General features: G+C 31.8%; 1 protein-coding gene across 8 annotated transcripts in view; it reads left to right on the top strand.

Annotated features, from left to right (window-relative positions):
* Positions 1-25,092, top strand: part of LOC118187069 (uncharacterized) — a 102,556-nt gene that overhangs the window by 75,162 nt on the left and 2,302 nt on the right. For 7 of the 8 annotated variants that reach the window (XM_085811844.1, XM_085811846.1, XM_085811849.1 and 4 more), the window contains 5 exons: positions 7,457-7,585; positions 13,487-13,602; positions 14,561-14,612; positions 14,858-14,971; positions 16,041-16,130. In XM_085811844.1, coding sequence (XP_085667970.1) covers positions 7,457-7,585; positions 13,487-13,602; positions 14,561-14,612; positions 14,858-14,971; positions 16,041-16,130 — 501 coding nt within the window. Of the gene's footprint in view, positions 1-7,456; positions 7,586-13,486; positions 13,603-14,560; positions 14,613-14,857; positions 14,972-16,040; positions 16,131-18,719; positions 20,681-25,092 lie in introns of those variants that run through there. The other variant, XM_085811845.1, reaches the window with a different exon arrangement.

Below are 25,092 nucleotides of genomic sequence, written 5' to 3'. Positions count from 1 at the left end.
TGTCATAGTCGTGCCCAAATTTTTGGCAATATCCTTTAGCTACTAAACTAGCTTTGTATCTGATAATATTTTCTGAAGCATCGGATTTTGTTTTGAATGTCCATTTGTTTCCAATTGCCTTCTTTCCTTTTGGAAGATCGACTAGTTCCCATGTTTTGTTTCTCTTTAGTGCTTCCATTTCTTCTTTTGTAGATTTTAACCACAGTTCCTTTTCTTTGGTAGGAAAAGTTTGCAGTTCTTGCCAGTCTTTAGGAACTTTGATTTCTTCATTCTTAGCCATGTATGAGAATCTGTTTGGTGGGATTCCTTTAGTCGTTCTCTGGGATCTTCTCGGTAATAGGAGAATTTCTTCTGTTTCAATTCCTTCCTCTGTCGTAGCATTTGGACATGGTTCTGTCAATTTATTTTCTTTAAAAGGCCATTCTATTTTCTCATTCTGATCATTTAATTGACGAGGCATTTCTTCTTCTTTGTTTTCATCGAATATTACGCTTCTTCTGATCACGACATTGTTTGCATGTGGCATGTAAATTCTATATCCTTTAGTATGGTCACTATATCCAACAAGAATTCCTTTTTCTGCTCTTTCATCTAGTTTGCTTCTTTTCTGCTTTGGAACTATACAATAAGCTGTACTGCCAAAAACTTTGATATGGCTTAGATTCGACTTCTTATTATTCCATAGCTCATACGGTGTTTTTTCAACTGATCTTGATGGTAGCCTTTTTTGTAGATAGGTGGCTGTCATTACGGCTTCACCCAAAATTCTCTTTTGAGTCCTGAATCGAGTAGCAGGCATCTTGTCATTTCCATTAAGTATCGATTTTTTCTTTCTGCTGTACCATTCTGCTGCAGTGAATATGCTACGGAGGTTTGATGTTCGATTCCCTCTTCCTTTAGATATTCTTCAATCTCTATGCTTGTATATTCTCCTCCATTATCTGTTCTTAAGACTTTTGGCTTCGTTCCAAATTTGTTCTTCGTCATGGTTACAAATTGTTTTAATTTGGATATAGCTTCATCTTTTGTAGCTAGCAGATAGATCATTGTGTATCTCGAATGATCGTCGATGAATGTTATGAAGTATTTCTTTCCTCCTAGTGATGTTGTACCAATTGGTCCACAAATATCTGAATGTATCAGGTCTAGAACCGATTTTGCTCTATAGTTGTTTAGCTTGGGATATGGCAATTCAGTCATTTTGCTTCTAATACAGCATTCGCATTCTTTTTCCTGTTTGGCTTCTCCTTCAATCCTTATTCCGGTTGCCAGGTCATCATTCTTTAGCCTCTTGATTGCTTCATAATTTCTGTGTCCTAGTCTTCTATGCCAAAGATCTATACTATTTTCACTTCTTTCTGCAGCTGCAATTTTGGCTTTTCTTCTTTGCGATTCAATTATGGTATATAAATTTCCTTCTGCTTTAGCAATTCCTATGGTTTTATTTTTCTTCTTTATTCTGCAAATATTTTCTTCAAATTCAACTGTAAATCCTTTCTTTGTAATTTTTCATACGGATATCAATCCCCCTTCTAGGTCAGGAACGTACAGAACATCTACGAGTCTCACTTCTATTTCGTTATCTTCGTCGTCTGTACAGTATAAGTATCCTTCTCCTATACCTTCGGACTTCATCTGCGCGCCATTAGCAATTGTTATTTGCTCAGTCTTGTTTCTATCAAATTTGGTGAAAAAGTTTAGGTTATTGGTCATATGACAAGTAGCTCCTGAGTCAACTGACCAATTTGAATTTTGAAATTTTCTTTCTCTTGTGACTTCGAACGTGTAATTCTCAGTCTTCTCAAGATTCTTATTTTCATTTTCATCGTCGTGTCTATCCTCATTTACAGCAACTTTTGTTTTCTGTTTATTTTATAATTTCCTTTATTCGTTTGCTTTTAATTCTTGAAAAATGAGTTACTTTCGTTTTATTTATTTATTTATTTATTTATTTTTATTTAAGAATCTGCATTCTTTTCCAAGTGTCCTAATCATTTGCAATAATTGCATTTTCATTGATTGAAATGCCTGAATTTGTGTTAAAATTCGTTTTGAAGGCAGTTGTTTCTTCTGTTCGCGTGCCTTCTTTTCTTCTCATGCATTCGTCGATGAGTTTCGTTTTTACGTATTCCAACATTAGTTCTTCTTCTGGGCATGCTTCTAAAGCTGTAATAATATTTTCGTAGCTTTTCGGTAAGCCACTTAGTAAGAGCGCTGCAATGTGACTGTCCTTTATTTCTTCACCGATTCCTCGCAGTTCATCTATGATTTCAAGCATTTTGTTCACGTGTTCTTCAAGTTTGTATTCATTTTCTGCTTTTAACATATACAGCTTTCTGAGAAGGTAAAGTTTACTCGAAAGATTCTTTCTTTCATGAATTTTCTTTATATCATTCCATATTTCTTTGGCTGTCTTTTTATTTCTTATGTGTACGATTTGGTTGTCTTCTATGAATAAACTAATGGTAGCTTGTGCTTGTTCATCTCGTTTTGTCCATTCAGCATTTATTTCTTTTGGTGTATAATCTGCTATTAAATCCCATAAAGTTTCCTTTTTCAGGGTCATTTCAAGTTTGTATTTCCATACTTGATAGTTGTTATTTAGTTTCATGATCGAATATTTATTTTCGCAGCTAGTAGCCATTTCTGCTTCTGTATTTCGAATGCGCTGTACACAACTATGCAGTTTTGTTTCGCTTTTGAAGACAGGCTTGGCTTTTTCTTTTTCGGATTATCCAGCGGTAATTTATGGCAGAGTATCTTTTTGTATTTTTTATCCTTGATTGCATATCTCGATATATTTTATGCGTTTAGTTGAAGTAAACATACTCTCGGTCTCATAATCTATTGTTGAAGGTATTCGTGGTTCATTTTTGTTTACTATTATAACTTTGCTAAATCGAGACGAGCAAATGAATAAAACAGAATTAAAGTTCTTACCAATAAAGTGTAATCCAAGCTGCGCATGTAAGGAATACGATCATTATATTAGCAAACACAAAATAACATATTTATTAGGTATTAGAAGAAAAAATATCTAGCGATGATTACAAGCGTTGTTTACTGTCCATTGCATAACGCGAGAAGTGAGTCATACAAGGAGAGAATGTTTTTCTTTCTTTTTGGATCAAGTCCAATTACAGTTAGCGGGGGTGAGGGGGAAATTAATGTCAGAGTGTACAGCTTCATCGCTGTCATTATGAATTGCTCCACATACATTACACATGCTCGTATGTTTTACGCATGCACATGTTGAAAGAAATGTTTGATGAAGTAAACAAATAAATATTAAGTTTTTTTTTTGTAAAATTTGATACCTTTTACAGAGTTGCCAACTCTCCCAATTTAGGCGTGAGACTCCTGATTTTCGACCGGTCTCCCACCAAACCGATTTACAATATATTTCTCCCGACGTTTTCTTTTCTTAAAATTTCTCACGATTTTTATGGAACTTGGCTTAATACATATACTTTGTTATATGAACCCCCCAAAAAAGGGGGGATTTTGGACGTCTGAAAGCAATTGAATTTTATCTAGATTATATCTAAAACAAAACCTTGCGAATCAGATGAGAATTTTTTCTGCTTTGTGAGTGAGAGCATACGTATCCAGAAACGTCCATCTCCAGTTTTCCAATGGGCATCGAGTTCCACTGCGTGTCATCTGGCATATATCAGCCAATGAGCACAAAGCAAGCTCAAGGCTGTTATTTGTATGTTCTTTAGTTAATTTGTTCATCTTGTCCTGAGTTGTGTGAGTACACGTGCCTTCGGGACATAGTTTTAGAAATTATCATCTTTTGTTATCTCTGCGAGAAAGGTGAAATACTCGTGTACATTTCAAAAATCGCACACAGTTGACTTTCCTTCTATTATTTCTTCAAGGAAATGTAAAAAATTTGCAATGTGTACCGTCTGTCGTTGCGATTTTTCGATTTCGCATGGTGGAAGGGCGGATGTTCTCAAACATGTGCATACACAAAAACACAAGGACAACATGAGTTGTTTTGAAAAAAACGAAAAATGAATTTTTTTTTCGGAAACAAAGGATCAAAAAGTTATTAATGCAGAATGTCTATTCTCTGCCTTTTTACTGGAGCACAACCTGCCACTGATTGCATCGGATCACGCTGCAGCTTTATTTAGAAAAATGTTTCCCGATAGTGAAATTGCTAAGAAATACTCAAGTGCAAGGACCAAAACACATTGTTGATATTTATTACTATCTTGAAAGTAGTTCTAAAAGGAAAGAAAAATTAAAACAGTTTCAACAGCTGCATTAGTGATAACGCATTAGAGAAACTTTTATTAGCGAAAGCAGGCCTACGTGGCAATTGCTATGAACAAAATTGTGAAGTTTCTTTCTTAACGAAAGCAAAATCTGCCACTGTTCATAACATTTATACGAAAACTGATTAAAGTGTCTTCCCCCCCCCTAAACGATGCAAGTAATAAAAATGTTTTTTATGTGTAAAGTATTTTTGTGTTGCTTGCATTTAAGAATTAGTAACTATTTAAAGTTAATTCATTATTAAAAACTATATTTTTATCATTTAAAAAGTCTTTTTAACGTTGTGAAAAATCTCCTGATTTCTTAAAAAAAGTCTCCTGATTTTTGAGTGTCATAGGTTGGCAAGTATGCTTTTAGATCATAATTGCTTTTTATTTCATAAATTACGGTTAAAATTTTATTGTAAAATTTCTGCATGCCATCTTACCAGATTTAAATTGATATTCTATAATCCGGAAAAAACCTTAACCCAGAAACACCGAAGTCCCGACGATTCTGGATTATGAACTTAGTACTGTATATATCAAATTCAATTAACATTGAGGAGCTAACATTTTGAGAGCTAATTTTTAAAAAACTATTTGTGCGATTTTTACAAAATTTGACAGTCTGGCATAATTTGAGTTGTAGAATCGAAATATGGAAAAGAATAGAATTCTAAAAAAAACTCTGATTTTGTGTCTCAAATATCTAAAATATCTATATTAAAACAATGCCACAGCAAATCGAATACATATCCTAAGTCACTTTCGAGACGAAAAACCCAAGTAGAATTTCGTCAATCGGCCCTGTAGAACAAGAGATATAGAACTGTCCCCCCTTTTTTTTGGTGCAGCAGACATTACTGTAATACTAAATAAAGAATAAAAATGTTTTTTTTTTTTTTTTTTTGTTTCACTGATGCCCATGTTTGAGTTTTAAAATCTTGTGGTTTCAAGTGCTTGTCTTTGCTTTTGAGCTTTTATTGCAAATTTTGTCTACTAATCTGAGGTTGAACAAATTAATTTAATTTTATATTGCATTTTATTGTCACCTTAGATGGTATAAGGATTAGTGGAGGTTGACTGCTAGTCTGAACTCCATTATGCGAGTTTTCCTACATTAGGCTTGGCTGTAGGCATCACTTTGGATGATGAAACTGCTAAATAACTTTAGGATCTGCCCAGAGACCTCTTTGATCTTTGGTTTTTCTCTCTATAAAGTTTTTTTTTTGGGGGGGGGATTCAAAGACTGGGCTTATACTATTGTTTAGGGGCCAGAATTAGTCAGTACTTTATGAAAGGATTTCTGTGACTTTTTATGGTCTTACAAGGGCTTTTGACAAGGTTAAATTATTGTTTGCTCATTTTCTTCAAAAAAAAAGACTGTAGATTCCACAAACTGAACTGTATGTGATTTTCAGCAACATAAGAATGTCGAACAGTTGGGCAACTTATAGGCAGTTATAGGTTTTAATAATATTTTAAAGAAGTACTGTATATCCCATGAACTGGTAGCTTAAGCACCACAATGTTGCATTTATTAACAGAAAATATTTTGTATTTTTAATGTCTGGAAATTTACTTTTAAACTGGCAGGCTTTTTTCTTAAAACTGTTTCAGATGTTTAACTGGAAGCTAGTTTGTTTAAGTATTTATAATTTTTTATATTTTGTAAGTTTTTTTAATGTTCTTCTCACTTTTTTAAATTTTTAATAGCAAAATTCTGTGAGGGTTTAAATTGGTTCGAAGTTTGTCACAATTTAAATTTTTAATTGTGCTTAAGAATATCTCTATTACAGTTCAAAGTCTGAAATCCAAGCGTCTAATATCTGGAATGATCTTATATCTAAACTTCCGGATCACCAACCAAAAAAATATAAATAAAATTGCTAAAAAAATTTTTTCTGAAAGCTTTTAGATCTTGTATCACACCCAAAGGTGCTTTTTTTCATTTACATACATTTTCACGTTTGGGCTAAAAATATTTGAAAACAGCCTATCTTTAGAACTTTCGATAGACAATCTTGCACACTGGAGATAAAAATGTTTTTTCCGTAAACTAGTGTTGCCATTGCTCACTTTGAAATCATTGAGTTTGTTAATACCAAATTCGTTAAATTTTCACAGAACTTGAAATACACAATAAAATATTTTAAAATAGCATGTCTTTAAAATTTACGATAAGCAGTCTCACATGCTGGAGATAAAAATGCTTTGTGTCTCCCATACAATGTTGACATTATTACTTTGAAATCATTGAGTTTGTTAATCAAAAATTCGTTAAAGGTTTACAAAATATAAAATACATAATAAAACAAATTCAAAATTGAGGCTCCCAGTTGTCCATATTCAGGTGGAGGACTACATTATTCAAAATTTGATGTCTCTAAGTGCCGTTGTTTTTTTACAATGCGAAAAACAAGCATACATTCAAGCGAATTGTTTATTATTTAATTTCTTAAAATATAATACAGGGCAATAATATTTTGTAGTAACAATTTTAAAACTGATTCTGTCTTTTATAAGGTTTCTGTGCAAAATCCTGTTTTGAGACTAATAGCCCTTCTGGGCGAATGCTCCTTTGGGCATACAAATAAACAGAGTAATGTAAAAACCAGAAAGTTTCCTTATAAAGTCTAGGAATAGAGAGTATAATATTCAACAAAAGGTGGTAAGTGTGCCATAAATGCGATTCCCCCCCCTCTGGTCTAACAGATTCTTGCATGTCACTTTCAAACACTAGCTGGAAGTCCAACAATGCCCTGAGAATAAATTGATTGTAGTTTGCCATTATCACATTTTCAACCTGTAAGTTGTTATGGAAGGGGGTTAGCATTATCTGATTTAAAATCCAGAAATTTCCAAAGTCCTAATGATTCCAGATCTCAGACTTTGTATTGTATTTAATTAGATTGAATTTTTAACAGTTACTCCTGTAAAACTCCATATAAGTATATAGTGATCTTAGTAGATGGAAATGAGATACCTTAAAATGGATGAAGAGTAAGCATTTGTGTTATTTGCAAATTAAAATATTAAATATTTATTTTAGAAAAATGTCTCTGATTGATATTTTATAATGATCAACATTTTATAGTGTATAATATTTGTAAACACTAATTATGAGTAATTTGTTATTTGTAAACACTAATTAAGAGTATATTCATTGTCATTTTGTCTTACAGAATATACTACAAGGTAATTCTCAACAAGGTATTTTAGCTGTTGTGCAGGAAGTTAAAGAGCATTTATTGGAATGGAAAAGTTTGCACAGCAAGATTTCTGAAGAAAAAAGCAATGTGCAAAGTGACCTGGTAATTTTCTTGAAATACCGTAATTTCCGGAAGAAACGCTGCAGCGTTTACGTGTTTAAAACTTAAATTTTCAGCGGGTGCGGCGTTTAGCTGCACTAAAAATAAAATATTTCCTATGATGGTCATTGTACATAGTTTGGATGGCCTTGCCATTGTGCATAGATTGGTGCTGTTCCCACACAAAAGACCACTCAGTTGCTTTTTGCGAACGTTATTTTGTTTACATTCTTTCCTTTGAACGGACCTACATGCCTTATTCACCCTAAACGAGATCTCAGAACAATAACATTCTTTCCCCTTTCAAATCAACATTCTCATCAGTTTGAATAGTCTCTCTCCTCTGCCATTCGATGAATCTTCCAGGACCCATCCTCTTTCCACCCCTGCCTTTTCTGCAATTTTTTTCAAAGGCGGACACGACTCCACCTGCCTCGCAATAATGAACTCTGACGTATTTCCTCTTCAGCATGAATGGATTTTTCTTGGCATTCTGCCAAATACAGATCCCATCAGTTAGGGTACAAGTACTTGTACAGTTTTTAATTAGGGAGCGGAAAATTTTTGAAAATGTCTCTAAACGGCACAGAAGCTATACGTTTCTTACCTTTCATTTATTTTTGAATTATGGTTTCATTTCATGCATTTTTCTTAACTGGTATGTCATATATCAGGACTTAGGTTGAGTTTTTGCATGTATATGGCCCACGACGATGTCACGCGCAATTTAATCTATTGCGGCGTTTCTGTGTAATTTTAATTTTTTCCTGCCATTTTTCTCGAGTGCGGCATTTACGCTGATGCGGCCTTTCTTCCAGAAATTACGGTAGTTATCTCTATGTTTATTAACTGAAATCAAATTTTATGTTAAAAAGGAAGTATATTATTCTCTGTGGCTATATTACCATATTTACTCACATATTTCTTCCTTTTCTGATCTTTACCCACTAGTTTTTCCCATCATATGATTTAGAAACTTATGATTTATTGTATAAGTGTAAAATTTCTGTGCAAATAGAAAAGTGTTTTTTTATAAATAAAAAGAATATTATTGAAATTATACATAATATACTGGTTATCATTAATTAAGGAAAATCATGAAAATGACAATTACTCAAAAAGTTACATGTAGAATTTAATGAAATTGACCTACAATATTCAACACATAGTAAGGTATTAAGTAATGGGAAAAGAAATTACCAGAAAATCATGGTGTTATAGAAATTAACATATGTATAAAATCAACAAATTGGACATATCAGTTTGGTATAGGAAAATTACCTTCTTTTGAAGCAATACACCACATAAAGTGATGTGTAATGCTGTCAATTTTGCAGCCTCTCAGTTCCAGGGGATGTGAGAGCTATTATTATGCTTGCAAAGCAGTTGCAAGCATGGCAAGTATCTGAAGAGAAGGACTGAGAGCAGATATGCGTCTTCGTAAAGCATCCCAAACATGCTGAATTGGATTCAGGTCCAGTATGCACTGAATTGTTTGCTGCTGAAGATAATCATCCATGATGTGGCCCCCTGTGCAGTATAGCTTTATCAGCCTGTAGCAGGAAATCATCAACTATTGCCCCGGCATAAGGGTGCACATACTCGTCAAAGATGGCATCCTTATAGACCTGAGTATTCATGGCTCCATGTAGAAAGACATGGAGGTCATCCCAAAGAGATACCACCACAGACACAGACTTTGCCTCCTTGGTATGCATCTCTTTAATGGATGTTTGATGGAAGATAATGGGTTCCAGGTTCTCTCCCAATCAAATAACTGTCACTTTGGAGGCTAAAACCTGGACTCATCCGTAACGATTACAGCATGCCACTGATCAGCTGTTCAGTGGACATGTTGACGTGCCCACCTCAAATGTTACCTCAAATATAATGTGGCATAAATGGCTAGCAAATGTTGATCCTCCTTCATGAAGCCTTCTACGGACAGCAGACATATACTTCAACCTTCTGGTGGCTGCAGCAAAGGAGGATCTGAGATGAGTTGGGAATTGCGCTTCTATTCCTGAATTCCTTCGTGTGCATACCAACAAATATCAGTCATTGGTGCTCGTAGTAGCGGTTGGCCGTTCATGGCTAAACCTGCTGAATCTGTAGTTAGGAATTGTTGCAAAGTTTATGAACTACAGAAGAACTCACATTTAGCCATCTGATAATTTCTGTCTGACTTTGTCCTGCCTCGAGTTTCCCAACAGCTGTTTATCACAGTTCTTCAGGCCTGCAGATCATTGTTACGAATTGGCTATCCCAGATTTCTTATCTGAATATCACAGAAAAATTTGCAGGCTTGCTCTCAAACATGCAATTTTAGCCTCCTCACAGATGATGTACTCAGATTTTTAATTTGCATACTGCAGTTTTATTCAGCAACTTTTATTTGACAACATGTTGAAATTTTATATAGATTGATTTATTTTTGAACAAGTTATCACTGTTTTTATGAAATTTCCTTAATTTTTTTAAACCAGTGTATTTCTGGGTTTTTAAACCAGTGTATTTCTGGGTTTAACCAGTGTATTTCTGGCTATATGTATTATTTAAGCTGTCTCATCATAAACAGTATGCACCATATGCACCACACATTTTCTGTTCCTAGTTTTCAAATGGTAAAATTAGACTAGAAGAAAATTTCTAGTTAAAAAATTATGCATTCGTACTATCATGCAGTAATTATCAGTTATGTAGTATCACTTAAAAAAAATATTGAAGAGGTTGCTTTCACACAAAATGCTTATAATTTCCTGCCATGTTTGTTGATATTTTTATCATATGTAATGAATTCTTTGTTTGAAAATTTTCTACATGTATTGAGGTATTAAATTTGTATATGCAAATTGCTTTTGTTTTTAATGTTCAGAATGGCAATGTCATATCCTAAGACACAGCCTCTAGACTCACTCAAATTCTGAACAACTAGCTATGTTAAACTGTTAAAGGTATTATATGGGAGGGACTTATTACCCTGATAGAAAAATAAGTAATTTATAATATGCAATTTTAAAATTTAATTTGTTTTCAATGAATTTGCAGGAAAAGAAAATGAAACATTAAAATGTCTGATTGATCTCTCTTTGTAATTCTTGGCCAGAATTTATGACCTTTGATATACTGGTCCGAGACAGCTGCTAAATCTAACTCACAATTTTAAACAATCATGTATGTATTCAAATTTTAAAAAATTAAATTTATTACAGTAACTAGGATTTACAACTTAAAATAATAGCAAGACAAGGGCTCCTGTTGCAGAATGATAGTAACACAGAATAGCTTGACTTAACGATGCATAACAACATACAGAAATGATTGAATCTTAAGGGAAGATAAATACTTAGCATGTTTTTCTAACACAATTAAATTTAAACCTTTAAAATTTTATGCTAACAGTTGATCTGTAAGATCTGTATTTTTGTTATATTGCTAAAATTTATGAATCGGGTAGTATGAGAGCACTGTTCTAGAATTTAAGATCTAGGGCAGTGGTTCTCAACCTTTAGACTAACGCGTACCATCTAAACAAAAATTGAAAGTCTTAAGTACAACCACTACAAAGTACTACTACCACAACCACTCTACAACAACACTCAGATCGCATAAATTTACGAGTTTTAGAGAAAAAACTCAATCAGAATGTTGGGGTTTTAATTTTTGAATTTAATAGTTAAAAATACTTTGCTTCCTTGCATACGACTGGTTGAGAAACCCTGATCTAGGGTATAGTTATTGAAATCAGATCAGTCCTTCATTCATGTTGTTTCAGCCCAAAAAATGCTTTTTAATTAACTTCTCACTACAGTGTGTTTAGTGAGAAAATATTAATATAAAAAAAAGATATACTGTATGAAAAATATAAAAAAAACTGTTTAAAGTAAAATTATAAGAATCTAATACATTAATGTTTATTAAACTATTAGCAACAGATCAACAAAAACTTAACATCTGGAACTAAGGTGAAGGCATTTAATAAATATTTAGTGTTTTAGTCTGCTCATAAGTGGACTAGTAACTTCTTCCTTCTGAAAACAACATGAGATACATAAATTCATGGTTTATATGTAGTGGAAAGAAGGTATATAGAAGCAACACAATTTTTAGTAACACTTAACACACTTGATTAAGTCATTTTTTCTTAACATTCCATCTACCAGAGTAGCAAACATAAATTTAAATTAATAAGGCATTGAATATCACCTTCATCTCAACTTTAAATTTTGTCATTAAGAAGTTTGAAAATGATTATAATTTATTTTATAAAATTTGAGTTAGAAACTTCAGCTAAGTCTCACAGTAAAGGCAATAAACTGAAAAGATAAATCCAGCTAACAGTAGTGAGGTTTAGCCATTCTGAAAGGAGCTTAGATATGAATGGAGTTCCAAAAAAGAATAAGAAATTTTATAGTGAAACCTCTATTCTTATGTTCTGAGTTCATTAACCAAATTTTCGATTAGATATATTTAAAAAGTAAAGTGTTGCAGAATTCTGAGTTTTTAATCCGGACTCGTCGGGACTTCGGTGATTCTGGATTATCGGTTTTTCCGGATTATAGATCATCAGTTTAAATCTGGTAAGATGGCATGCAGAAATTATACAATTAAAAATATGAAAGCATAATTTATGAAATAAAGAGCAATTGTGATCTAAAGGGTGTCAAAATTTACAAAAAAAAAAAAAAAAAAAAAAAAAAAAAGCTTAATATTTATTTGTTTACTTTATTAAACATTTCTTTCAATGCGCGCATGTGTCAAGCATACATTACGCATAGTCAAAAGTAGAAAATTGCAACCAGAAAACTATTTGATGTGTATTCGTGATATTTATAATAATGAAGAAATTGATTTAAATCATATCGGAGTTCATCGAGATGAAACATTACATTTAGTAAGGAATTATAAGCCAAATAAAATAAAAACATCTGCGCTGAAGATGAGGATTGTGCTGACAGATCAACTTCAAGTTCATTGCGCGCCGCGACATTCTCCCCCCCCTTCACGCAGAGCAGCGTGAAATTGATAAACAGATTTCGGAATGGTTAGAGAAACAAATCACCTCTCTGTCACTTTCTTCGTGCCTTTATCCATTTTTTGCAACAATTCCACTTTTTGTTTAATGGACATCTAAACATGCTTTCACTTTCTAGCTACTTTGGCAGTTCCAGAATCGGAAATTCTATTTGTCATAATCAAAAGTTCAAGCTTACTTTTATAAAATTACTCTAACAGTCTGCAAAAAATAATAAGCCGGATCCGATTCGAAGATTCAGGAACAACGCAATCTGCAACATTAACTGAAATAGATAATTAGATAATTTTAGCTTAGCTTATATTGTCCGTTATGCATTAAACATGCCTGCGTAAAGGTATTGTGCACATGCGTAAATGCATAATGTGTTTACGCATGCACAAAAAGTTTGTGGCTTTGAGGTCCGGATTATAGATTATTCCGGATTATGGACGTCCGAATTAAAGACCTTTTTGACTATATTTCAAATTTAACAATATTAGGCAAAATTATATTATGTCTTTCTTCATCCATCAAGAATAATTGAAAGAGTATTTCCTGCTCTGAAAGTGAATATGAATTAAATAGAAAGTACTTATCCTCTTGAAGGAATGGATTCCATTTGATCAAGGGAAATTAAAATACTCATCAACTAAATATTTTAATGCTTCTGAAAAAAAATAATTTAGCAGAATTGGCTAAAAACAACAACAACAAAAGTGATGATTTTTCTGATTATGCTTTAGAATTATATCTGCTGTAATATTTCATATGATGAAAAGTATTTAGCACTTTTCTTCTTGGATTTATAGCATTTGTTAATGACTTGTTACATGCGAAAACGTTTATATAGTGGATAACATCAAATAAGCCTCTGTTAATCTTTTTAGGAAAAGCAGCTTGGTGAATTACAGCAGTTGTATAATAAATGCACAAAAGAAAATGAGACTCTGAAATCTGAAATTGATGAACTGAAAAAAACTGCCCAAAGGCCTAAATCTGGGAGGTAGAATTATTTCTAATGCTATTTTAAATTTATTTTGCTGTGAATTTTGAGTCAGAATTAAAATGTACTTCTGTTATATTTATTATAAATTGTTATGTTTATTGTAAAAGGTTTCTTCAATAACTGCTGAAAATTTAATGATGCTGATGTTATTGTTCCATGTGTCTCATATAGTTTTATAATATATAGTTTATAGCATATAGTTTTATAACATATAGTTTTATAATGTATAGTTTTTGTAAGTTATAAAACAAATTCTATAATGTTAACTTTTTATGAATGAATTACAGTTAAAGTGCAATAATTTTTTAATAAATTTTAAATAGTATCACATATGTTTGAATTTCAGAATGTATATTTCCTGCATTTATAAGGGTGATGTATTAATATATCTGTTTACCTACAATTAAAACAACATTCTCCACCATCCAAAAAAAAATCATAGTTTACGTATATTTAAAATAGAGGAGAAAAGTCACTACACCTATGTATAGTTTGTTCCTTTCTGTTAAAACATCACTCTGATAAAGTCACTGAAAATCTGAAAGAAAGAGACAAAAGAGTAGGAGCTGATGTAACAAAAACCACCTTAATCCATAAAGCTCTGTCTACATGAGAGACATATCTCCAAACAAGTCTCCCTTGCAGACATTTCCCAAATAAAATAAGTAATAAACATACCAGTGTCTTTGATACTTGGCTTCTCTTTGGCAGGAACTTTAAACTGCAGTTCTTTCTTTTTCAATCCATACAATAATGTTAAAAAATGATCAGAAACAATATTAATGAAAACATGGAAATTCTACTTAGTCCCTTCAAATATAATATGAGCATTCTTGGAATATTTTAAAGATATTTTGGCATCAAACCCAGAATTTCTCACAATGCATTTATAATGTATTAAATGAGAAGAATAAGAAGCTTATCTATCAAATTTAATTATTATTTTTTATTTCAGTAATGCCATGGAAGCTTTGCTGAGTAGAGACAGTTCAACCAAAAGTTTGCAGGTGTGCAGGATTTTCCTATAAATTCTTTTAATGTGTTTTTTCTTTAATTATTAAAACTTTGATAGTTTGATAACATTAATTGCTTAAAACAGTATTTTGTATTGATTGCTGTCATGTTTTCTGTGTTACGAAGAAGCTTGCAAATTTAATTAAATCAAATTTTTGAATTTCTCTTTTTTTGAAAGCTTAAAATACATGTTTATTTTTTTATTTCAAATTATATTTATAATGCTATTTGTATTTAGATGGAAATAATGCTGAAAAATGAGGAAATCTGGAAGTTAAAGCATGATCATCAACTAAGAGAGAGAGAACTGCAAAATCAGGTGGATGAACTGAAAGATAAATTACGGAAAATGGTAAATTTTTTAATTAGAAAAAATACATTTGGATCAATCTGATAAGTTGTATTCTTTTTTGAATTTGATTTTCAGTTTTGGAAATAAGTATCATTAAAGGTACTGAACTTCTAATTGCATAGTTGCTACTTCTTCCAATTTTTGAGGTCATCTCAGAGATTCTTTGTATGTCACTAAATCTCCCAGTTTTTAATTTTTAGCCTTTACTAAGTAGGACTACAAAGAAAAGTGTTTTCAGCAAGAAAGGAAATTTTTCGAATTAATGAAAAAGTGTACATTCCATTCTTCCATCTCTAGTGATTCTCAGCTTAATGTTTCTTATCAAATTTTATTTGATTTGAATTTAATCTGCTGTAGATGTTTGTAGAACTTTCTGTGAAAATTTAACCAGTATTTCATCAGTTAATATTTGTATTTAACTTTGTTTTGCATCAATACATGATACATTACTATGTTTATCCATTCAGTACTATGTTCATTAATTACTAGTTTTATTTTTTTCATATTTAAAAATACTTTGATAGATAAAAGTTTTCCTTACCTACTCAGGATTTTTTATCCTGCATATGAAGGATAGAAAATATGTAGGGCAATTTTGCAATAGTCTCTTAACGTTCTAATTTAATTTGGATATTTTCTCTCTCCAAACTTTTCATAATGCTGAGTGAGATGGTTAATTCAGAACTTAAAGTTTGCAAACAAAAATCTTTCTCCTTTTGAACTAGGCCTCCGTATTGAACAACACACTCACTTTCTGCTTCTCTCGGTGCTTAGATTTGTGCTGTAACTTTCTCTAATATTTTTTTTAAATGTAATGCTGCTGACAAGACTTCATGAAACCTAATTTATTTGTATTGAATGTTTGGCCAGCAAAATAGAAAACAATATCTAAAATCTGCCTTAACTGCATGTTTATTCTTCGTTACTCATCTTCAATGAACGTACATTATTACATTGTTAAAACAGAAAAATAAGGATTGCAAATTTAAGTTGAATTTTGATTTACATATTTTTATCTTACATGTGTATATTTTTGTGTTTAGTTACATATTTTGCTGTACTTCAATAGGAAATAGAAAATTTCAAATTATCAAGTGCTGAAGAAGAATTAAAATCTAAGAAATTGGAAATTGCTCTTTTAGAACAAAAGAGAGAAGAAGTAAGTATTTCTACCAAAAAATTCTTTTATTTTATATGCATATCTTTATCTGTAGCATGTATATCTAATGATCTTTTTTATATCATAAATGGTAAATAATTTTTATGTATTGCATTATATATGTACCATATGTTAAGATGATGCTAATAAAGTGAAGTAAGAACTATGAATTATCATAGTTCTGTGACATTACATTTGTGTTAAAAATTCAATTACTTAATTACATTTTTTGATTTCTTGCTGTGTTTTTATATCTAGAAGAAGGCCCTTATTAAATTTTACAGTTTTCACTGAATCCAAAGTGGTTTGCCATTTTATTTTACCTCTGAATTTCATGTGATGCTATTCTTTTCTGTAAAGTGCTGATTTACTTTTTTCTGCAGTGTGCTTACTCATTTCTACATTTCATTATTTACATTTCTACATTTCATTATTTCATTATTTCTTTACTCAATTTCTACATTTTCATTTATTAATTTTATTCAGTATTATATTCAGGATTAAATTCCTTTGAAGGCTTAACAAAAAGGTTTTCCCCGTTTTATAAAAAACTTGTAGTAATAACCCTTGTATTTTCAATTGTATGTTTCATTACCTGAAATCATGAATATTAACTATAAAGTATCTGAAAAAGGAGCTACTTGCTGTATCACCTTAGTTATCAATTTTTGACATATATTTTCAGTTGCAGAGTTTTTTTTAAATGCTGTGTAGAATTTTATGAAAATAGTTTCAATATTAAGTACAGGATTCTATAAACTGATTTTTTTGTAGGGTCCTAGAGTGAAATGTCTAATTAGTAAAATATATTGAATATTTTCATTAAAATGTTAAAAGTTAAATGCAAAAAGTTTCATATCTGTACATGCAGTAGTCACTAAGGTATTTGTAATTAATATATTTAGAGCTAGCTGGATATTTAATGAGCAATAGTATTTCATTCAGTATTGAACCTATGATCAGCAAAATAAAGAGCCTTTGTTTTGTGGTTTTCTGTTTTCAAATTTTAGAGAATATTTGATTTTGGTTGAAAATATTCATTCAAGTGTGACCCAAGTTTGTAAATTTGCCCTCTTAAATCACTACAAGTTTCACATATAGAATATACAGACTTTTGTATGCTTATAAGATTCTCTACTTCAGGAGTTCCCAACCCTGTGCCCGAAGGCACCATGGTGTCCACCGATCGTTTAACATGTGCCCGCTGCTGTGCGATCACAATAAAAATGTTTTAGTTTTGATAAAATTCTATCTGAAAGTTTTCTCATTCTTAATAAAATAAGAAGTATTTCCAGTTATGGAAATATGTGTTTCACTCAATATTGAACCTGTAACCACTTTTATCGAAAAATACTTGTATTGAAAACTCTATAATGATATACATTATTTAAAAATAATAAATTAATAAATTATTCATAGTTAAATGCTAAAGTATATAAAAAAGGTTAACTGTATGTGCATGATATTTTAGTATAAATTTCTTACTGGAAGTAACTTAATGCATATACATAAGAGTTTCTGGTTTAACCTAATTCTCAAAAAAGTAATATAGGCATGAATGCTATATAGTATAAAATAGTTTCAAGGGATATGGAACTGTAAAAACCATTTTTCTATCAAAGAACCAGATTAGCAAAGGTACATCAGTCCAAATCACAGATGCATATTTATGCTTATGGTCAGGGTTTCCAAATGAAGGTAATAGGTGATACATTTTGGGGGGTAGAGGATATATTTTAGTTTATTGTGGCTCATTTTCAATCAGAGTTCATTTTATAAGTAATAAATTGTTTATTTCTATAAGTTTCAAATATACATATGCTATGGAAGCTTATGAATACATAAGTATGAAAAAAAAATTCTATTGGTGTTAACATTATGACTCTGGGGGGGGACTCTATTAATATTAACATTGCACATCCTGAAAATTCCAGTTTATATAACTTGCTCAGTAATTATTTCTTGGTATATAATATTCTAAAAATTGGGTATTTTGGAAATATTATTTTTACGTGATATTATTGTGCAGAGTAATTCAGAAATCGCTAAACTTTTTTTCTAAGTATTATTAATTCTAACAGTGGGAAGCATTTGCAAGTTTTGATGTGTGGGGTAAAATATTTTAAAAGCGTGTTATAAATTGTAAGACTATTGTAACCACTCATGTGTAATAATCCCAGTGACCAGATGAAAGTGTGCAGAATGAAAGCCCACAAAAAACCCCATTGTGATAATTGCACACATATGCCAGATACCCACATGGATGAAAGTGCACATAGATAAAAAGTCCACACAGATAAAAGCTTGCATTGATAAAAGTCTACATTTTTAAAAGCCCACAGGAATATATCTATTTCGTGTTTATGTAGAGCACATTCATGAAAAAATATAAATGAAAATTAAATAAATTGAATTAAATTTATTACAAATAATTAATAAAAAGTAAAATAATGGAAGACATTTTATTTTGTACTTCAGCTGAATTTAAGCCCTATATAGATGTATATATATATAACTCATCCAGAATGTAAGTACTGTTTGGATATTAAGAAAAGTTTAGCAATTTTTTCCATTTGTATTTTATTTCAGAAAAGTTTACACATCTTAAACTACATTTTGGCATTTTCACCATGCAAATTAAGGCATGTATCGTATCTTGGCCCTAATTGCAACATACCTGCTTCATAGAATCTTCCCGCCTGTGAGCTGAACCATTTCTGAACATTTACCTTGATCTCATAAGCATTTGCAAAGTGCTGGCCATCAAAGAGGTTTCTTGAGATGAAAAAAACAAGTCTGATGGAGCTAGGTCTGGACTATTAAGGAGGGCAACAGAATTGTTCCCAGCAAAATGAATCAAGCAGCTTCATCGTTACAGCATTGTCATGCACGAACACAATACCAGAAGACAGTAGTCCACATTTTTTATCCTGTATCCTGTGCTGTAACTTCTTCAGTGTCTCATAGTAACCTGTAGCATTGATTATTGTGCCTCATTCCTTCCAGTTCACTAAAAAAAATTCCTTGACAGTACTAAAATATGATGCACATGATTTTTCTTGAAGAAAGAGGTGCCTTTGCTTACATGGATTTCAGAGAATCAGTATGCCACCATTCTAGTGACTGTCATTTCATTTCATTTCAGGTGTCTTGTATTCCTTTTGTTGCATAATGCTGCAAAAAATCTACAAACCACTGTTCTTTCTTAACATTCATTGATGTTTTCAGCAGGGCTGTGGAGTCAGAGTCATGTTTGAAATGAAATTAAAGTGAATTGAAAAATTTAATGACAAACTGAGTTATTATTTTTATTTATGGATTATATACATTAATAAATAGTTATTTTCTATTTTATTGACATATTAATAAATAAATATGAGGGAGGAGGATGAATGTGATATTTGTGTGATATAGTGATTAAACTGATTCATTTAGTTGCAAATCTCACTGGTAAATTTAGGTAAGCAGCAATAGCAGCAAGAACTCCCAAAATTGATGCCATTCATAGGAAGCAAGCAGGAAGAGGAGGAATTATTGATCAAGCAATGCGATGAGGAAGTACATACTTGATAATGTAGAGGTTGTTAGAATTAAGAACTTTATTGGGAGGTGTAGATAACCCTAATGTTTCACTAACAGAAAGACTGTGGAATGCTATTTCAGAATTGGAAACTCTTCTTTCTACACTGTATATAGCCTCAAAAATGATACAATCTGAAGAATTAACATGAGGTGAGAATGAAAGAATGTGATGTTTGTTCTTTCTGAAATGGCGTGTTAATTGCAGAAGGAATCATTTCTTCAATGAAGATAAAAGAAACTAGTTTGCTAGACAATGAGATCTTGCTGGGTTCAATATATGTAGATCCGAAACACCGAATTTTGTTGGATGACGAACAAATTAAGAAGGCAAAGAAAGCCATCTCTGAACTTTCAATAAAAATGAAATTATTTTCAGAACAATTGGAATATTCAAATCAGGACAGTCAAACTGCAGACATTGCAACTGAATCATCCTCTTTCAGTGATGAATTAAATTTTGAGAAATGTGTTTGGATAATATTGAAAAGGCTAAGGCAAAATGAATGAAAATAAAGAACCAAGAGCCTTTAGATATGAAATTGAAAAATTACAAACAAAATTTCTACACAGCCTTTGAAGAAATAGAGAAATATGATCATTCTTACAAGACACCTGTTTTAGAACTTATAAAAGTCTATCCTGAAATGTTAAAAGTGGCCCTAACAATAACAACTCTTTCTCCTACTCAAGTCAGTGTGAAAAGGCTCTTCTCAGCTCTGAAGTTTATCAAATCGGATCTATGGTCCTCCAACAAAGAAGATCTTGTCAAAGCTATGCTGTTTCTTAGAAATAACTAATGCCAGTTTTTCCATTTCATAATAAATGCTAATTAATATAAGTAATTTGCTATGCCATCAATATTTTTCTGTAGCATATATTATGTCTTTTATATTAAAAAAATAAGTTGTAACAAATGTGTATATGTTATGTTAAATACTGGAAATTAAAGGTTGTAATTTAACTTTTAATTGGTTAACCAAACTTACTGATGGTGCCAGACAACCACTCGCCAAAAATCAAAATAAATCAAATTCATATATCATAAGAATTATCGTATAGTGATCTTATAGTTTAACTAGTACATTAAGCATTGTGTATTTGCACCCGGGAACTGCCGCTGGAAATGGCTTTGTTAACATTCAGGTTCCCTTTAATTTTCATAAAAATCCTAATTCATAGTAGAAACAAAAATTTTCTAACCAACATAGCTTACCATTCAATTAACACAAATAACACAATAATCATTTAAACTGCATCCTTATTAATTATATTCCAATCAAATGACATTACATATTATTTTTAGGTTTAATCCTCCAGAGGTTAAAAGGAAAGTTAAACACATAAACTTAAGAAAGGTAGTTAAAATTTCATATTTTCGTCATGATTAATGTAGACCTAGGTATTATTTAAAAATTACGATATTCATTTCTTTGATACTTGTATTTCAGAAAATCTTAAAGAACATCATTTTGACTGAGTCCAAATTTCATGGAACATAAAATTCTCAAAAAATGATAAGAGAAACAGATTCCTGTAATCGTTAAAATAAAAGAATGAAAACAAATTCTTAAGGGGAGAGAGAAAAGAAATAAAAGACTTAGCTGAAGAGTTCAGGAACGGTCTGGCGTACATATCTCAGTGTTATCACTAATGGCTCCCACCTTGTCTAGGCTTCCGGTGACAAATGGCGAGGGACCTGTCAGCTTCAGAAATTTCTCTCCTAAAGTTCATCGGTGAGTTGTCACCACTTCTTCGGTCATCTCCTTTGACATCAATTGTCAGAAAAGTTTTTAGAGATCACTTGAAATACACCATCATGGCGGGTCAGTGGATGAGGCTAAGTAATAATTCTTTACAGTCGAGCTGGTAAGTAACAATGAAGACGCCCACAGAAAGTTTTCGCGAGCGCAACCAAAGGAACACCACTATGGTAGCACGGGTAAAAACCCCTAGGGAGTCTATCATCTCAGCAGCTCGTTCCAGATAGCCTGTCTCCATGAAGAAGTCAAAATTGCAAGCAACAAGTACCAAAAGCTAAGCGTAAAAAAAGAGCAGAGATGAGAGAGAAGAGTACAAACCCTCAAATTTCACTTTAAAAATACTGACAAGCTCTGTTTCCTAGACTTGGCAAAACTTGCCCCTCAAAAGTTTCCAAAGCTCCAATCCTTTTCTTCCAAAACCCGTCAAGTCACTACTGAGCAAGTCCGATGCCTACAAAAATTTGCCAATTCTCCCAGAAACCGGCTCTCACAAGAGTCTGACCTCCTCTCGACCCTTTCCATTAACCTTCCTGTTTACCAGTCTAACAAATCACGTACACACTTTCAACTAAACCCTGAACAAAAGACCTAGTTTCTAGAATCTTGTGGAACATTCCCTGACTGAAAGAAGACAGGAAAACGGAAAGGAAACAAATATCAGGCGGCCCTGTTCTTTTACATTAACACCTTAAATCAAACTTAACATTTCACAGTTAATCCATTACAGTTCGTTAGATTCTTCCCTTTCACTTTATATTTTTACATAAATTTTTACTTGAGGCACTAGTTCACAGACTGTATCCCAACATGTTAAGAATTAAGTGAAAAAATAAAAAGAATAATCTCCTTAAACTAAATATACACGTGTAAATACTTCTTTCTAGAGACACAAACAAAAAATTTAATTTAATACCTAATTAATTCAACAAAATAAGAAATTAATTAATTCGTAAAATCCCGAATTTTACTACATAACATTTACACACATATATATATTAGGAAGTCAGAGTTGGAGTCTTTCAAATTCCAGGAGTTGGAGTTGGTGATTTTCCCTACCGCCTCCACAGCCCTGGTTTTTGGTACCCATCACAAACAGAATTTTTTGTTGCCCAAATGTTCAATCAGTTTTACGTAATAAAGATCTTGAAATGTTTTGAAAATGCATTAACAAATCAGGAATCACCTATTGGAATGGACTTTTTCATTTATGTAGTACGCAATTCCTCTGTGATCAATGATAGGCATCCACTGCACTCCTTGTCGTGGACATTTTCCCTTCCTTTGCTAAACATCCTCACCTTCTTTCGCACCATACCTTCACTTGTTGCATTCTCTCCATATGTTTCATTTATCTGATGATTAATTTCACAATCTTGACCATTCTTGCATTCAAAAACTTGATAATGACTCTCATTTCACTACTGGTAGGCCTGTCATTGTTTTAAACATGATTACCAAAAAAAAAAAAAAAAATGTTGAAGTAAACAAGCAAAAAACAGGCTAGTTTGTTCTCGAGTTGAATGACGTAACTATGCATGCGTGACGTTCATGCTGTTGGAGGTGTGGGAGATACATGCAGATGGTAATTACTTTCTGAATTAGCTTCATATATATGTGTGTATATATATATATATCTGTTTATGATTCCTCTGTCTGCCCTCTCATGCTTTGTCTTAATTGATTAAGCAATAACTGTTGTAAAGATTGAACATAATTGAATGGAGGTTTTTTTTTTTTTTAACCAGAATAATGCTTTTTTTTTTTTTTTTTTTTTTTTTTTTTTTTTTTTTTTTAAGTTGCTGGCTAGAATTTTTTTCTCTCAAGCTACAGAAAAAATTAAATTTATTTTATCAAAAATTTTCCACTTTTACAGTTAATTTACATCTTATTTTGAATAGCTCTGTAACTGGAGGAATGTGTATGGGATCAGTGTTTAAATCAATAAAGTTAGTTTTAGTATAAACAGATTAAATGTCTAAAGGTAAACTGTGAACAAATATGCTTTGTGTTAATAAACTGGAAGCATTTTTTGGATTGTTTTCGGAATTACAAAGAACACTTCTTTTGTAGGTTTTATACTGTCACTGCATGTTAAATGCTATTTCACTTAAATTAAAGAAAAAAAAACACATGTCAAGTAAAAATTGACTATTTAAAAATATATGTCAAATTCACATCATTTTCTTTACCTCAGGAACAAGCATTGTTTTCCCTACACAAATATCATATTCTGACAAAATAAAAATGATGCCTACTTCAGTTGTAGCAGGTATTTGTTGCAGGCAATCTAATGAAAAGTAAAAACACATAGTTATGGCACTACATTTTGAGTAAATTTTTCTTTTATTAAATGAATGCAAAGCTTCATAGTAGTTTTTTCTTTGAATGAAAAGCTTCATGAGTTTTTAAGGTTTGTTCTTATCATTAAGGGCAAGTCTTTAAAAGGGAGCTCGTAACGTAAGATACTGTTATGAATTTTGTACATAGATAGATGATTTTAGTGCAATTATATGCGAATTTGTATTTTCCTGTGTAATGTAACATGAAAAATCAAAAGAGACAAGTTATGCAGGAAAAGTAAGAATACAGGGGCAAATCTATTTTATATTAAGTAAATGGGTATCTTGGAATTTTGGTGAGATATCACCAAGCTGGCAATAGTTTTGGTGACTAATTTTTGTTGCCAAATTTGCTGACCATTTGGCGACATTTTGGTCCAGTCCCTGTATCACCAGAATATGTATTGTAACTGAATAAATGTAATTGATCACTGTATTAGCTTTAACCACAATTCGACCCTCATATTGCCTTTCAGTAATTTCGAGAAGCAGAAAGTACTATACACCAAGAAGATGACATCTGTCCTAGTTCATGCCATACGGAACTGTACGAACTAGAACGGATGTCATCTTCCATGCCGTACGGAACTGAACGTCATTTCTGCATAAATCAGAAAACTGTATAAGACTGGAGAGAGAATCTGCTCTAAGTTGTGAGTTCTTAGTTCAAGTGCGATTTCAAAGTACTGAGATATCTCCAAGTTAGGTTTCTCTTTAAGATCTGCTTTGCATTACATTGTGTTTAACATTCTTAGTAGTTTGAAGGGTAACTACTGATTGTACTCTTTGATACTGCAGACACCTATATGAGTATTTCTGTGGAAAATTCCAGAACTCTGAAATGTTTCTTTTGGTGAAATAAATTTTATCAACCTATCATCAGACCTGTGTGCATAAAGTCTGTTGCAAACCCATAAGCATGCAACAATATAATTTGAATTTGGTCTCTTAGATGGCATTTCCATAGCAATAATATGCTATCAAATAAGCATTTTTAAATTCAGTCAGAAATTTTGAGACATTTAAAAAAAAATTGCGTTGATATTTTTTTTTTTCAAAAAAAATGCACACACTCTAATATTTTGTACAACAATAGTTAGTAAAAAAGAAGTTATGACAAATTAAATTATCACTACACTCAGTCACAATTAGGAATTCATTCATTCTAGACTGAGTTATCTTGAATATAATGTGGAATTTCATATTAGTATGTTATAAGCAAAAGTCAACCTTTTATAAAGTTTTCATTTTATCGATTTCAAAGGAGGAAAGCATATGGAA

Source organism: Stegodyphus dumicola, chromosome 2 (genome assembly GCF_044657685.1).
Source record: "Stegodyphus dumicola isolate Sdum_Otavi_A_Nest chromosome 2, ASM4465768v1".
Taxonomy (NCBI): Eukaryota; Metazoa; Arthropoda; class Arachnida; order Araneae; family Eresidae; genus Stegodyphus; species Stegodyphus dumicola.
The sequence above is the reverse complement of the archived record's forward strand: the minus strand, read 5'-3'. Positions and strand labels throughout refer to the sequence as shown.